The sequence below is a fragment of the Colletotrichum karsti genome (assembly GCF_011947395.1).
Source record: "Colletotrichum karsti strain CkLH20 chromosome Unknown Scaffold23, whole genome shotgun sequence".
Lineage (NCBI taxonomy): Eukaryota > Fungi > Ascomycota > Sordariomycetes > Glomerellales > Glomerellaceae > Colletotrichum > Colletotrichum karsti.
Window position 1 is genome coordinate 684,392 of NW_024065923.1, and position 16,310 is coordinate 700,701.

At 56.3% G+C, this 16,310-nt stretch overlaps 4 protein-coding genes across 4 annotated transcripts; 2 read left to right on the forward strand and 2 right to left on the reverse strand.

The window, feature by feature from the left end:
- Positions 1-118: 118 nt before the first annotated feature.
- CkaCkLH20_07466 (uncharacterized protein) lies at positions 119-5,622 on the reverse strand (the record flags this gene model as incomplete). Its single annotated transcript, XM_038890183.1, has 6 exons — positions 119-371; positions 438-924; positions 985-1,088; positions 3,510-4,247; positions 4,356-4,696; positions 4,750-5,622. The coding sequence occupies 6 exons, from the start codon at positions 5,620-5,622 to the stop codon at positions 119-121; spliced, it is 2,796 nt and encodes a 931-aa protein (XP_038744661.1).
- A 3,479-nt stretch (positions 5,623-9,101) lies between these two features.
- CkaCkLH20_07467 (uncharacterized protein) lies at positions 9,102-9,880 on the forward strand (the record flags this gene model as incomplete). The annotated part of the gene is made up of 3 exons (XM_038890184.1): positions 9,102-9,297; positions 9,361-9,701; positions 9,770-9,880. 3 exons carry the CDS (start codon positions 9,102-9,104, stop codon positions 9,878-9,880), a joined length of 648 nt encoding a protein of 215 aa, XP_038744662.1.
- A 692-nt stretch (positions 9,881-10,572) lies between these two features.
- On the forward strand, positions 10,573-11,574 carry CkaCkLH20_07468 (uncharacterized protein; the record flags this gene model as incomplete). Its single annotated transcript, XM_038890185.1, has 1 exon — positions 10,573-11,574. One exon carries the CDS (start codon positions 10,573-10,575, stop codon positions 11,572-11,574), a length of 1,002 nt encoding a protein of 333 aa, XP_038744663.1.
- A 1,543-nt stretch (positions 11,575-13,117) lies between these two features.
- CkaCkLH20_07469 (uncharacterized protein) lies at positions 13,118-16,036 on the reverse strand (the record flags this gene model as incomplete). The annotated part of the gene is made up of 4 exons (XM_038890186.1): positions 13,118-14,373; positions 14,611-14,674; positions 14,787-14,873; positions 14,951-16,036. The coding sequence occupies 4 exons, from the start codon at positions 16,034-16,036 to the stop codon at positions 13,118-13,120; spliced, it is 2,493 nt and encodes an 830-aa protein (XP_038744664.1).
- Between the last annotated feature and the right edge of the window lie 274 nt (positions 16,037-16,310).

Sequence of the window (16,310 nt, forward strand, 5' to 3'; positions counted from 1 at the left end):
TCATGTCCTTCCCATAAGCCAAACTCCATTTTTACGGTAGGGATCCCCGTCGTTATTCTCTCATGTTGGATATTTCGTGTAGTTTTCTTCTGTCAATTCGTGTTCCACGATCAAGGCCTTAGGCGTAATCATCCTTGACCCGACGGCTCGAGCCGACGTCGAAGGAGCGGCGGCTGCGGACGCTGCGCTTGCGGCTGAAGCGGCTGGGACCCTTGTAGCCGCCCTTCTCGCCGCGGATGCCGATGCAGAAGAGGACGGTGGCGATGAGGAGCGCGGCCCAGGCGCCCCAGCTGAAGCCGAAGGCGTAGGTGCCGATGGTGGCTTCGCGGCCGGCGGAGAGGAATGCGTTGCGGGCTTTGACGAAGGTGGCGCTGCGCGGGGAGGAATGTCAGCATTTCGAGGACTCAATTGAAGGGGAGGAGAGAGGTAAGACGTACGTCATCAACGAGACGGCGATGGTGAGGAAGAACAAAGCGGCGCCGGAGACGAGGAAGGCGATGGCGGAACCCAGACGGCCGCAGCAGGCGAGGAAGCTAGCGAACCAGGCGAGGGCCATGAAGAAGAGGGCGATGAGGTACATGACCCAGCCGAAGCGCCAGAGGTAGTAGAACTCGGTGCTGGTGGTGCCGCCGCCCTGGCCGCCGGCGAGGCCGGAGGGGACGTTGTCGGCGTTCTCGCCCCAGGCCCAGCCGAAGGCCGGGGCGGGCCACGGGCCCCAGCAGTCGTTGTTCTGGTCGCCGCAGTAGTAGAAGTAGGTCCACCGGGTGAGGCCCTGGCGGGCGCCGGTGATGCCGGTGGTGTCGGCCTGGAGGAAGTAGGTATTGTTCAGGGGGGCGGCATCGCGGACGGCGGAGAGGATTACGAAGAGGAGGAGGACGATGGAGCCTGAGAGGAAGACTATCGAGGCTAGGCCGAGGCCGGCTTCTGCGGTTCTGTGTCAGCATTGGGTGGTGGTTTGCGCGGGGAGGGATGAGGGAGACTCACGCTTGGCCATTGTTGCGGGTGTTTGGTTCGAGGAGGAGTACGACGAGGAGGTTTGAGATGTGATTCTTTGCGATGGCTGGAGGACGGGGGTGTTGGAGGGTGGTCTGGTTTGATTTGTACTCAGCGAGTGTTTTCTTGTCTTGGGGGAGGTGACACTAGGCCGTGTTGCGCAACGGGGGTGTTCGGTGTACGGGGCAGTGACAGGTGACGGTATCCGTAGTGTGTAGACAGAGACGCGCGAGTAATGGTGGTCTCTTTGGAGAGAACTGGAAGCTGGGTGACAGACAGGGGTGAATTGGGCCGACGTACCGGATTCGCAGAGATGTTTCAGTCAAATGCTGCTAGGGTGGGTTTTGTTTCTTCCAGGCTTGGATGCGACCCTTGTCCTCGGCCGAGTGTTTTTGTTCTTCTCTATGTGTAGGGATCGCGTGTTATTATGTACGGTCTGTCGTAGGTGATTCGTCGGTTGGCTGGAGGCCGAGATGGGATGTAGAAGACGCAGGAGCTTTGATGAAGCAGACAGGAGAGGGGAAAAGAGAGAGAGAAAAGAATTTGGATGACGGGTGAGCAATCAGATGATGCAAAACCAAAGTTGCCTTACGTGTGCCGGGATGCGAAGCCAAACTAGCGGGGAGCAAGAGGGAAACCCCGGTCTGTCTGTTGGCTCACTTCTCTCAGTAAAGCAGATATTCAGTCCAATGCCAGTAGCTGCTGGATGGCTCAGTGAGAGCTGCAAGGCAAGGCCTGCTGGACGAACAGCGGACAGCGCATCGTGGACCATGACGACACCACCGAGCCACTGCCGGGCCCACACTGTGCTCTGCCTGTGGAGTTCATACCAAAGGACAGTGCTTAATTCGGCGCAAACAGTACGACCCACTTAGTCCAAGACCCTGCTGGGCAACAAACATCGTTAGCGCCTTCCCTAAAGCTGCTGATTCGTCGCGCACGGGCGCCGTAGTCAATTTGAGGTGGGCTGCCAGCGCAGGGGCCACAATCTGGCCAGCCCTCCCCGCTTCCTGAGACGACGTCATCCTCTGATCAAAGCGGGCCACGGCCACGGCCGCACCTTCTTTCTTTCTTTCTCTCTTTTTCCCTCGGTCTGTTTCTTCACCTTTCCCTTTCCCCTTGAACCCTCCAGCCTCCAGCTCTTTCAACGTGACAGGGGATACGAGGTAATTGAAACCGACCCGTCTTCCTCGTTGGCTGCTTTCGGTTGGTACTCCGTAAACGTAGCTCAATTAGCTCGTGCTTGGTTTGGTTGCTCGCGGCCAACAGATCGGGTCATCAAAATAAGGTCGTCAATGTTAATTGGGATGGCCGGGACTAGGTTTCCCTCGAGGTTCGGATGGAAATTGGTCTGTTCCGAACTGTCGTCTCTTCCAGCCCGCTGCCGCACGAGCATCCATCTGCCAAAGCGGACGGTTGGTTGGTGCTGTCAGTATTCTTTCTCTTTTCACGATGTTTCTTCCCTGCCACATGTGACCTTCTGGACTTTGAGATTCAGACGCAGATGCAGGGTCTATTATGCACGCCGGGATCCAACTTCTTGCTTTCTGCCCTCTTCTTCCAAGGCCAAGCCGCAGCACCCGCAGGAACACCCCTGGTCTACCAAGAACCACTGCTCCGAGGACAGGACCCTTCGATGAGATCTGCGGCCCAATCCCACGAGACCTCTTGAATGTGTGAGGTCCCGCAAAATGTTTATTGCGCGGCTTTTGAGGTGTACAACTGTGGCTCAGATGCGGTGTGCTGAGGGCATCTCCATCTCACCCGTCGCCATCAGCTTGCACACGGGGGCTGAGCCCGTCGTGCTCGCGTCACCTCACCTCTCGGATGGGACGGACGGGTGACACCCTCTGTCCTAGCATCTTGACAGATGCGCTGCCACCTCGCTCTCGGGATCGCCTTGGAGGGGGAGCATCATGATTGACAGGTGACAAATAAGACATTTCACCCCTGGACGAGTGCGTGTTCCAGTTCGCGGTGTCTCTCCCGCCAGCGCCAGATCGACCGGCAATAAGAGCGGCGTCCCCACATGGCGGCGCGCTGGCGCTGGCTCGGCGCACCATGGAGCCTTTGATGACATATGTTTTGGGTTTGGGGAGTTGGCATTTGATGCCATCATGATCGATGGCTTGGTGATAGCGCCTCGTCCGTGATTCAATCGCGCCTTTTCACCATGACGCTGTACATTGTTGTCAGGTGCCTCTTTCGCTCATTTCATACTGACGGCACGCTGACGTTGGGTTCCCGGACCGATCCGGACGATTTCTCTGCCGTACCGAAAGCCGTCCCGGCCGATCTGAACGGGGCCGAGTGGTCATTTCGGGAGGCTTGACGTCCGATAGGGATGCCAGGCAAACTTCAGTGTGTTGAATTCTCTTGATTTGCAGTTTATCAGGTCATCCCCTATGCTTCGACCCTCTATCAAGCAAGGAACCGCATCTTAGAACGCCGTCCGCCCCGTCTTAACCGTCTTCACCAACCCCTTCTCCGCTAACGCCTCAACCAGACTCAGCAACATGCCATCACATCCGTTATGAGCCATGAAATCAATCACCACAGGGAGATACTCCGTCTGCAAGCTGATCGAACTCTGATACGTGACCTGACCGATGGGGACACTAATCTGCGGAGCCGACATCAGCGGCGAGATGACCAAGGGGGTCAACCACTCCTTCGGGTCCGTCATGTAAAGGAATCCGGCCCCGGGCTGCCGGTTCAGGAACTCTTCGCGATACGACGGCAGACCGCCGGCGCCGGACTCGAGAACCATGATCGACTCGGAGCACGTCTCATCCGACGGCCGCATGAAGGCGTCCTCCGCGTACTCGCGGAAGTCCGCCTTTCGCTTGACGGCTTCGTCGTAGATCTCCTGCGTCGAGGTGCGCGCTCGGGCGTAGTTGGAACGGGTCTCGTTGTCGAAGGGAGGGAAGCCGGCGTCCGGGTAGGTCGCGTTCCACCGCGATACGAGCTCTTTTCCGAGGTCCGTCCAGGAGTCCCACATGACTATCGTGTTGAAGGCGCCGCCCATTTCTTTGGCGGCGTTGGCGATGTACGGTTTGTCCGACTCGGCGAAGGTTGCGGTGAGGTTGATGGTCTGCTTTTGCATGTCGAATTCTTGTTCCAATGTCTCGATGAAGGAATCGAATGCGGCCTGGGCGTCGGGGTTTGCGAGGGGAAGGTAGTCGACCGGGTACAGCAGTTTCTTTGGAAAGGAGGTGAAAGTCTTGTCCGCTTGCGATGGACCATCGGCATACCTGAACGTGGTTAACACCGCGAGTTGCTGATGCTCCTTATGCAGTATGACAAGAGCAAGCATGAGACTGGTAAGACCGGGAAACGGTCCAACACCCTGAGAGACTCACCAGTGACGACTTATACCAGCAAACAGCTTAGGGTCACGCGCAAAGATGCCAGCCGTATCAAACGGGTTTGCCAACGGCAACGCTCCAGTAAGACTCATGCCATTGTGAGTCGGCCGAATCCCATAACTCCCTCCCAGAGCCGCCGGCATTCGGACGCTACCGCCAGTGTCGCTGCCCATGGCAAAGTCGATCCAGTCGTAACCGGCAATCGCAGCACCGCTGCCTGACGATGAGAACGCGACGTCCAACCAGCCGTCGCCCCGGGGGTTCCAGGGGTACTTGAAGTCTTGCCACTTCCACGGCTCAGTTCCGAAGGCGAACTGGCTCGTCTTGGTTTTGCCCTGCAGAAAGGCATGAGTGAAACCGGCGAGTTCGACACGGAAAGGACACTTACAACTGCGACCGCGCCGAGCTCCAGAAGCTTGGTCACCGCGACGGCGGACTTATTGCGCGCCGGGTACATCTCGAGATACACCCGCGACCCGCCGGCCGTCTTGATTCCTTCCACATCAAAGAGATCCTTTACGGCCATGCGCAGGCCCGCCAGGGGTCTGGTGTCGTGCAAGCTATACAATCGCGAAGGCACAGGGACCAGAAGCGCCTGTGTGCTGGAGTCGTGGAAGCTGACGGCAGAGAAGGCGGTCGAGCCCGCGAGAGGGACGACGCCCTGGGTGAAGGCCTGAAGTTGGTCCTCGTACATGCGGTACACCTCGCGGAACGTGATCTGGTGGTTTTGTATATCCATGACGTAAGGACCCGGGTTGAGGTCCTGAGGGATCTCCTCGGCTGGGAGTCTGATGATGTTGGACTGCGGCGCGGCGGTACTTTGAAGATCTGTGGGGTGGAGGAGTTGCTTTACACCTTGCTCTGCGAGCCAGTCGTAGCCGTCGGGGGTGAGGGTTGAGTTGGCCGGCGCTTTGAGGGCCACGGTGTCGAGGAAGGCCGGAGTCCAGACATCGTCGAGGTTGGCGTACTGGTTTGACCAGGATTGGAGGGCCTCGGAGTCGATGGTGGCCGTGTTTGTTGTGAAAACTGTTAGAAGCGACTGTGAGGCACCGGCTTGGAGGTTGATGACCCGGATGTGGGCAGGGAACTCGAGACGGGCAACGGGCGACTCGGGGATGAAGTATGTTGCCTTCTCCAATTGAAAGGTAGACGAAGGGTTGATGTAAGGCGCTGGATCGTGATTAGTAGACTCACGCAGGCAGTTGCCCGCGGTGAGAAGATTGGCCGAGACCAGAAGAGTCGCGACAACTCTGGACACCATGGTTGTTGTTGTTATTGTTGTTGTGAGTCGAGGACGACGATGAGACAACATAATTGACTTCGGAACCCAGGGCAAAAACATGCGAGTGGCCGTCACTATTTATCTCTGTGGTCACATCCTCGCGTCAAATATGCAAATCACGGACGGGAAGTCTGGGCATCTGCTCGGGTGCATGTCAGATAAGACATCTATCTCGGCTTTGATCCTTCAGCTCCGAAGTAGGCAGCGTAGGCGCCGGCTGGCTGTTACTACTACCCCGCATGTCAAAGTCCCATTGAACCCCGCGACTGAGAGGCATACTTTTGGTTGAAACGAATATATGCCGTTAATCAGCCTACATTTACCGTGCAAATTGAGTGGATGACCAAGAGCTTCTGTTGCAGTGACTTGAAGATGCGGCCATGTGGGGTACTATGCTTGCAAGGACGTCGGTGTTTGAGCATCCGAGGGTGCGTTCTGTACGGCAACGTCATCGTCCCAAATCCCGAGTTTGATAAGATTGATAGCTATGATAGGAAATAAGGTTTGCCAGTTTCTCTTGTGTAATTTAGTCAACATGATATGGTGAGGGATTGCCTCAGTTGATTAAGGCGCTTCGCAAGGCGTACTCGAAAGGTGTACCTGATAATCAAAACATCACATCAGTTGATCATTCATGTTTTGATTAGTCTATCGACCATTCGCAACTTCGTTTTGCTCTGAAAGTCTGACTAGATGGAAATGAATTGATAGACTGCGGTTCGGATGAGACTGTTATGGGTCGTGGCAGGCTCAGGAGAGCGAAGCTTCTCAACGCTCATCGCGGAGGTCTTGATGTGTGGAAGTAAGTGCAAGGTCGACTAACTGCCCAGAGTTTCAGGGGACTTTTCTCGATAACATCAAAGCAAAACAACAAGAGAGAAACAAATGGCGAATGTGTAAAGTTTCAAAAGTCACACATGATGTCTTAGAAAGTCAGTGGAACTGAACATGGTTCTGGTTTATGTTCGTGGGACCAATTGTGAGAGCATCCGCTTCTCGAACTTTGCCGCCGTTGATGCCAATAATGAGTCAATTGATTTCAGCTTTGATCTGGAATTCACACGAGAATACTCATGAACCTATGAGTTTCCTTCAGAAATAGAATGAGAATATACCTCTGGTCCTCTGGAACGATTTCGATGTGGTCAAAACGCTAGAAAGGGCAGTACCCATTTTGTCACCAACTCCCGCGAAGTGATTTCGAGAGTCAACACTTCAGACCGCCGATAAAACAGTTGCTCAACTGGAAATCGGCTTTGAAGCACCGAAAGCCATTATAGTCTTGAGGCACCTCGCGTCATAGACTGGAACAACGATTTCTTGGTGATAAAAGACGCGACCGACTATGCTGAAAGCTGATCGATGACCAGGCTTCATCTCTTGACCTTGTTTTGATCTGTCCTCACTAAGCCGCCCACACTAGAAAGAGCTGAAGCCACTCCGCACTCTCGTGATGTGGACTGCGGACAATTGTGGATCCAACGGCGGAGCTGTCCCGTTGCTGACCCGGGACTACCCGGGGTCGGCCGGAGGCTGACTAAAAGGACAAGACTAACTCGAGATGAGGTGAGATTTCTAATAAACATCTCAAAAAGACATACGTGAGTCAATCACCTTCAGCTGCACTGTACAGCACGGCACTTTCTCTCCCCCCGACCAATCCACCTTTGCCCGCATGTCTCTCCGGAAGACCTCCTGCTCGGCCTGCGTCCAGGCCAAGAGGCGCTGTGACAGGGCATGGCCTGCATGTCGAAGATGCTCCAAGCAGTCTCTCGAGTGCCAATACCCCTACCCTCCTGCTGTTGCCCTCGATTTCTTCCCCCCTGCGAATGACGCTCCGCAAGATCTATCTTCGCAGAAGTTCCCAGACCTCCCAGTTGACTTGATGGAAGAAACTACAGATGTTGTTGGACGAGTTGATATAGGTCCTCAGCTCGAACTGTTCAATCTTGAGCCTCTTGGACTGGATTTTGACGATGTCGCTGCGGACTGGTTCCCAGGATCTGAGGACATATCACACCTTGACCATGGAGGAATAGCTGAGCATCATACGGAACGCCGCACATCAAGTTCAACATCGTCGTCGCAAGAGAGAAGACTGAAGAAACGGAGTGTGCGTCATAGACAGTCTCTACAGGGTTCTGCCGGAAACGCACGAGTGTTAGTGTCCTCTGGGAGTGGTAGCGGTCTTCCAACATATTCTCTCAACCCCTTTAACAGGTCGAAGGAAGCTGAGACGTGGGAATTCTGTGCTAGCGAAATGCTCTCGTACATCTCGCTCTATGCGAAGACTGGTACCTCGCCGATGATGGTACCCACGGATCCGGATGTGGTCCGCAGTGACCTACATCCAGCGCTGGGAAAGGCCCTGGGTATTTGTGCAGCACACGAAACCCTTGCCGATACCCAGAAACCCATATTCGACCAGCTACTTGATCACGAACTGCGGGATCTCGAAAGTTCGTCCACACATTCACCGATTTACAGCGCTTCGGGCCAAAGATACGAGCTGGAGATGGCAATCAAGGAAAGCATCGCGCGGCTCCAGGCCATGACGATGTATCAAATCATCTGGCTCTTCAGCAACAAAGTCCGAGATCTCAAAAAGTCAGCACAGCATGAAGCACTATTCGCCTCCTGGACGAGGGAGCTCCAGTTGCAGGTCCAAATCATGCAGAATTTACCCGCTATAAACGGCGGTGCCGCCGCTGTAGGACCTGATCTGCCTGCAAGCAATGCGGGCCTTCTTGAGACGGCGTATCGGACGATCCTTTTGTCCTATTCAGTCCGCGGTGTGCACTCGTTTATCTGCTACGGAACATGCGACGTATGGGACGATCTTTTTCGTATATTTGTGCCGCTGAGCCTGTCTGGAAACCACAAACTGATGCTGTATCCTGACTATGTGGTCGAATGGGAGAGAGGGTTGACGCCGGCGGTTGGCGGGAATGACGGGAGACTTCGGGACTTGCTTGTGGCTGCTTGCAAAGGCGTGGATGCTGTGAGACGGGAAGACACGTTGCTTCGAGGATAGCAAGCGTACATGTTGAGTTCTCCAAAATAATTGATAAAATCTTCTATGAATATCAGGAGCTGTCCAGGCTGTAAGATCACGCTGATGCTCCGCGGAGGTTGTGATCCACTCGGCTCCGCGGCGCTGCTTACGGCCCCACTTCAGTCCGCTCTCGTCTTACACGACTTCTGCACGTTCGCTGACCAACAATTCGAAGATGACAGTCGTGGAGGCACAGTAGCCAGTTCACAGGAATTCATGGAAGCGAATGCCCTGTGGTTCATAAGTATAAAGCCATACTGTCGCTCCATCCTCAGACCAGACTACTCACAGTCCAGAGCATCAACAAGCAATACTCGTCTACGACCGCTCCGAACAGCTCTAGACAAGAACATCAAACCTTTTAAAAGCGACTGCAAAGCTTTCAATTGCATCATTCACCACAATGGCCATCACAGAACTTGTTTTTCCGCCCCTCAAGAACACCGAGGAGGCGAGAGCTGGCTTCTTCGAGAAGGTCCCCGACTTGATGAGGCCAATCTTCCATAATGACGGTGGTCCAATGTCGGTTTCACTGGCTCGAGTGCTTGAAAGCAGCCCAGCTGATGCCGAAGATCATCGCGGATACATGGCCGTCATCAGTACGTTTCCTACCCTCCGACCACGGGCCATGTTCTGTGCTGACCGAACCGACCTCTATCTAGCATGGGAAAGCTTCGAGAAGATCAAGGAATTCCTGAAGAAGCCAGAATTCGCCGAATTCAAACAGTCTCTGAGTGCTTACAACGAAGGGCCCCCTGTACTCCAGTTCTTTGACGCTGCCCCAGGTGTTGCTGTGGAGAAGACGATCCAGGGCACCACGCACTTTTTCGTCATCAAGGCTATCGGAGACGGCGAACAGGTCCTTCAGGCGAAGAAGCAGTGGGAGAATGTCACTGCTGCTTTCTCTGGTGTAGCTGGGGATGGCGTCAAGTTCCATTATGGTGATGGGCTGCAGAACGTCGAGGGCCAGTTCGCCGGGTTTAGCGGATGGAGCTCGCTCGAGGTATGTTTTGAAGCTGTCACACTGCATGCCGTTACATGGTGTTCATAATGACTGACTCTTCTGTGTAGGTCCTTGAGACTGCGCTTGACGACCCCAAGGTCAAGGAGCAGCTGGATGCTCTGCGAGAGTCTGGCGCGGACATCTCCACCTTCACTTTGGAACTGAAGCACGTGTTTTGAAAGCAGTAGCAAACTTCATACCGGAGATCCACCGAGAGATCTATGAATCCTTGGGTTAGATGGAGATTAGATGAACTGGTGGACGACGCAGACGGGGTTTACGACCCGCTTGATAGCGAGATGGCTCCGTTTACGTTTGACTCGGTGAACGAGAAAGTTTGGATACGTACATAAGATTAAGAGCAATTGATCACGCAACTCAATGACAAGAACAGGAAACGAGAAACCCGGACAGAATCAGTTCTCATTACTGAGATTCTTGCTGAACTGAGGTAGCGCATTAGCGTATGACATCTCCATCGATGCTACAGCAAATACTGCTCTTGAATTGGTGGAAGTCGCCCATACTTTATGTTTCTTTGGTTCGCAGAAGTTCCTGACCAGGGCTTCCCCAGGAACCTTCCTTTCGCGGCTTCAATGCCAAGTGCATGTCACTGTCACCTCTCGATGTCTCGATGTTGGAGGATCGGCATCCCAGTTCTCGTATGGTCCGTGCACTGTTATCGATAAGATGCCGCCGTCAAAATGCCGTCTCCACAACGAGCGGCGCCGTTTCAAGCCGGCTCGTTCCGCGAAACTCTGTTCAACCTGGAAGCTTCTTTTCGGACGAGAGCTTTCCAAAGAAACTTCACCTCATCACCTCAGCCCTACCTGACGTCCAACCACCGCCCGCACACAGAAGAAAACAGCCAATGCGAGCCCTACGCCACCTCTGCGCCTGCTCGACACGACACCTACCCCGAACCTCGATTCCAGCGGGCATCCAGACGCAGACGCAGACGCGATGGAGCTCTTCGCAGCCCATCGCCTCCAAGCTCGTCTTCCCAGATGACGGAGCCGAACCGAGCGCCGTAAGGCACATCCACCTCACCCGCGACCCGAGCGGCGCCGCGTTCCCCTCGTACACCGCAGCATCCGACTTCCAAACATCCCTCCGCCAGGCCTTCCTCGATTGGAAATCCGCCCCGACGCCCCGCGCCCCGTCGCCGCTCGTCGTCTCTTTCACCCCGAAACCGACATACACCCTGGGAAAACGCCAGAAATCGCTGAGGGAGGAGCAGCTGGCCAGGTTGAAACAACCCCTCTCGGTCGCCCTCGACGACGGAAACACCGAGGAGTTCACCCCGGAAGTCGTCGAGACAGACCGCGGCGGCCTGACGACCTACCATGGCCCGGGCCAGGTCGTCCTCTGGCCCATCCTCGACCTGCGCAGCGTCTACTACCCGCCCCAGACCGTCCGCTCCTACGCCCGCCTCCTCGAGGAAACAACACGAGCGGTCCTCGCCTCTCCCGAGGGGGGGCCCGCCGCCGTCCCCACCTACCTGTCGGAGGAAGACCCTGGCGTGTGGTCCTCGGCCGCGCGGTCGCGCGGGCAGGAGCGCAAGATGGCCGCCGTGGGCGTGCACCTCCGCCGGCACGTCTCGGGTCTCGGGACGGCGCTGAACGTGGATGTCGTCGTTGAGGGGGACGAGCGGGTCAACCCCTGGGCGAGGTTTGTGCCGTGCGGGCTGGACGGGAAGACGGCGACGAGCGTGCGTGCCGAGGTCGGGCCGACGGCGTGGGAGGAGTGGAGGAGGAGGACGCGTGACGAGAGTGCGGAGACGAAGGAGTGGTATGCGCGGCGGTGGGTAGTCGAGTTTGCGAAGAGGCTGGGGGTGAAGGCGGCGGATGGGACAGTGTATCATCGTCTTTGAACGGGTCCTGTCTTCACTTCCACCCCCCTCCCCTCGTTGGGAGAAGCACGTTGACGGGTTCATTGGTTGGTGTTCACCCGGGAGTTGTGATGTGAGGATGGGATGCTGGGTGATCACGGCAGTTTTGGACGGGGGCAAGAGGTCTGGAACGTCTGGATTGCAGAGAGAGAGAGAGCCTTGCCATTTCCTCCCAGCGTGCCGTTATCAGTATCCACCACGGTTCTCGGACCGGACCGGGTTTAGGCCTCGCGTGCCAGGCCCGAAAGGCGGTCCTGGTCCTGTTTTGCATGATTTGAAGGATTGCGACTTTTGTGTGTATGACATGCACCTGTCCATTGTTCAATGATACCCACGACTCGTCATATTGTTGATTCTTCAGGCTCCAGGCTGCGGGGTACTTTTGACCAGCAAACCCGTCTGCCTGCCGAGCAGTAGAAAGAAACCTCGGGCCAGCCATCCCCGGACAACCGAACCAACCTACCTCCCATGGAGCCCACTGTCCAGAGCCCGTCCCGGAAACAGCCAAAGGCCCGGTCACCGCCAAAACGTCCAGAGCCGATGGATCGAGATGCTTGGCGGGCGCGTCCCGGTGAGCCATGTATGAACAACACATCCAAGCCCAGTCTCCTCGCGATATCTGAAGCCCATGTCTGGACTCTGGATACTCGTATCCGCATTTGCAAGCACGTACGGAGCACTCGCTCGCCCGTTCGCTCCCAGGCCCCCCACGGAGATAAGACAGTCCTGGACCTCGCCGATCCCCTGCCGTGCCCTGCAATGCCAATGCCGGGGGGGATGATCTGGCTAGCGGGCGTTCAAGCACGCGGTTTCAGGGGTGCAAAGGCGTCTGCTCCTCACTGGCTCGGAGATGAGATCCGTGTCTCTGGATTGGCTGTTCATCGCAAGGGAGACTTTCGATGGTTTCTCCAGGGTTTGCCGCCGGCAGACAAGCCATCTTGAAAGTCCGCCCTGATCGACACCGGACAGCCGCAGCGATGAACGTCCGGGGGGCGTCGGGACTTGCTGTGTCTTCGTACCGCTACGGGCTGTGGACACGGGGCTGAGGCACGCGGTACCCGTCGGTGAAGTGAAGCGGGCAAATGTGGTATATCTCGTCTTCAGGAGAATACAACCGTTATTACTACGATTAATCAACGCCGATGCTATGATGAGTATCAACCCCAGGATTGAGCCGTTCCGCCAAAGCCGTGAAACTGACCTCCCTTCATAAGTCATGATTCCATTCCCCGTGAGCGAAAAGAATATTAAAATCACAGTAAGCCAACAGAACGGTTTTAATGCCCAAAAATGCAAAGCCCTTGACCCTTCGCCAGGCCCCCAAAAAGTTGCCCGTCCCGAATATCTCGGCCGCGTAGTTGCTGTGCCCCCCAGCCGATTGTCGAAGCCATCTACTCTTCATCTCATTCCCTACGGCTGCCATAACAGCATTCCTTCTGCCGGAAGCCGCGCGATGAACACCTCGCAAAAAACACTGGCACGTCGAGGTCACGATCTAATGGTGCCGTTGTCCCATGGTGACCGTCTAGTGCTCTGACTTGACTCTTCCCTTCTTCTTCGCACTCGGAACTCTCTCGTGCCCTTCATCATCCGGAGTCCATTCCTCCGGATGGAACTGCGGGTTTTGGTAGTGCGCCTTGTTGAAATGGCTGTTCTTGAACATGGCCGTGGTGAAACTTGGCTCCGGAAAACTTGACTGGGAGGGCAGCATCGACGGTTGCGACGAGCCGGAGTTGCTGAGGTGCCAGCACTGGTGACTGAACCTCAACTGGTAGTCCACAGGCTGCGATGGTTTCCCAGAGGTAGGGGTCGACTGCTGAGATTGTGGCTGTGGTGTCGATTGCGGTTGTGGGCGAGGAGTCGGTACGGGCTGCTGCTGCTGCGGCGGCGGCTGTTGCTGCAGATGGTCGGAGTAAGGGGCGGGCATCCAGGGGGATTGAGGTGGAGCATCATAAGCGTCTGGCATCGGTGAGGCAGAGGCGGGCGAGCCTAGTGAGGATAGAGCAGAGGACAGGCCAGAGGACAGGCCGGAAGGCGGGCCGCCAAATCCGGGCAGCATGGCCAATGGGCTGTAGTCCATGTTGGTGTAGGTCTGCAGCGACGGAGTAACACTCATAATCTCCTGTCGGTGAGAGAAAGACGTCGCTCGGTTGACCTGCAGGTTCAAGGCGTGGGGAGCTGGGTTCGGGGGAGATTTGTAAAGAATGTCGTAGTGATCGGGGCGGTATAAGAGGTATATGATTGGGCCAAGGTTGGCAGGGTCCTGGCTCATGGCCTCGTTGGGGATGCGGTAGCTGTTGACCTGACTACCGGCGCTTCTATCAAGGTAGGCAATCTCGAGGACCATGTTGACGGGTTTCAGCAAGACCTGTACAAGCAGCTGCAGGCCGAGATGCTCGATCTCTACGTTAGGACGCTCGAGCTCGGCGCAGTAGCCGAAGACACCCAGGTCGCCTGGGATGAAGGGGGCGTAGTCTTCGGAATTGCCCTTCAGCCATGAACTGGCGAGAAGCCGAAGGTGGTAAATGATGGCGTTGGAGACATCTTGGTCGTTGAAGCGCTGCATGACGATCTGCTGGACCAATTGGCGGTTGCTGATGTTGTCTGCCAGGTCTCTCAGCAGAGCGATGGTCTCGTCGACCATGTCTTCGAACAGCATCCGATCGTAGCCGCCGACATTCAGGAGGTATTGGTTGAGGCTGGTGATGCGCGCAACCTCGCCGAGGATCTGGTCGTGGTCGCCGTTGTTGGCTAGATGCTCGAAGTAAGAGAACCCAATAGCTGTAGTAGAAGCAATTAGCCAACGACGGACAACAGCTTGACAGAGCACCATGAAGGATTCCCAGCTTGACTTTCTTCTTCCCACATGACGAGAGTCGTGTAGCTAGCCTGCGAAGTGTCGTGCTTGGGAGCTTCCGGTTCGTAGAAGCTCGAAGTGTCGAGGGTGGGAATGCGGGGTAGGGACAGGTAAGGTAGTGGTGGAAATGGCGAGACGTGGATCGCGAAAGGTAAACTCACCTCGCCAGCCGCAGTTTCCGTCGCCTTGAATCGGTCGGTAGTGCGAGTAGGTTTGCGGGAGGGCCTGGAGTCGGCGGCAGCGAGGCCTCTGGTTAGCTTCTGTCGTGTTTATTGAGGGCGAGGACGAGGGCGAGGGCGAGGGCGAAGACACGGAGATGGGCAAGGGCAGCACTCACGATAGTCTTGGCGACGTAGACATCGTCGGCCTTAGCGTACTCGTCGGTAATGGCATCGCTCGTAGTCTTGTCGCCCACCAATGGACCCTAGGAGCCGAAAGTCAGCGCGCGATTCACGGAATGGAAAGCCGAGATGGTGGTTGATATGGACGGGACGTGATTACCTCGAGCTGCGGTTGGTAATCCCGGGCGGCGGCTTCCTGAGCGGCGAAATCGGAAGAGTCGCCGGGATCCATGGTGGACGGACGAGTGCTCGCGGAGTTTGCAGCGCTTGCGGGAGCAGTGTTGGTGTTGGGATTGGAGTTGGAGATGGACGGATTGTAAAAGGTGGAGGAGGAAGATGAAGAAGCTCCAGCTCCAGCTCCAGCTCCGGCGCGATGGGAATGAGAAGACCGGGAAGACGCCCCAGGGCTGTGGCTGTGGCCGCCGCCGCCGCCGTTAGAGGCGTCCAGGTCCAGGTGACTTCCGCTTCGGCTGGCGGGGGAGGGCGTGGAATACAGGCCTTCGGGTGGTGTAAGTGCTGCAGCTGCCCCTGTGCCTACAGGTATGCCAGTGCCTGCCCCTCTGGACCTTCGGGACCCAGAATACCTGGAAGCAGGTGGCCGGGCCACAGCGGGTGGTGCAGCTGCAGCCCCAGCGGCTCCAGCAGGTGCGGGTTCCCCAACCCCGCCCAGAGATAGCGACTGCGACGGCGATTGCGACTGCGATTGCAACAAACCCATGTCCATGTTCATGTTCATTCCCGTCATCCCCATGTTCATGTTGTTGCTGCTCATTCCGCCCAGTCCCAGGCCGTTGTGGTTGTGGCCTCTTCCGTGAGCCAAGGGACTTCCCATGCTCTGGCCATGGCCGTGATGGCCACCTGCTGCTGCCGCTGCAGCTAGGCCCATTCCCATGCAGTTCGCATCCGACGATGATGCCACCTGCACTCCCATCACTCCTGTGTCTGCCGGGAAGCTGTAGTTGTTCATGCCTCCTCCTCCTCCTCCTACTCCTCCTGTTGCCATCATTCCCACTCCTCCTCCTCCTCCTCCTCCTTCTGTCCCCTCGACTCCTCCCATGTCTGATCCTGCCACCATCTCTCCTCCTATACCCATGCCGTATCCCACAACATTATGAGAAGCCCGGTGTTGCGTCCGCGGTAGATGTGCCTGAGGATGAGAGTGAAGATGAGCGTGGGCGTGGGCGTGAGAATCGGTTGGTTGTGCGTGAAAAGACGACGCAAATGGCGTGGGTTGAGGCTGGAACATGGCCTCGTTTCTGTATTGCTCCTCTGCCCGTGGCTCTCGGTCTGGATATTCCCTTCTGTCGATACCCTTTACTGGTGTCGAGACGACCAGTCGGTGTGAAGAAGAGCTTACGGCCTGGCGCTATTGCTGCTTCTTGCTTTCCACGTTGCTGACGACACAGATGCTACGGGCCACGCCCAGTCTGCCGTGCTCGATTGGAGCAAAGGGATGATGATCGAGAGGGAAGAATGTACGGACGGGCAGGAATAAGCAAGGAAAAAGAAAAGAAGACGGG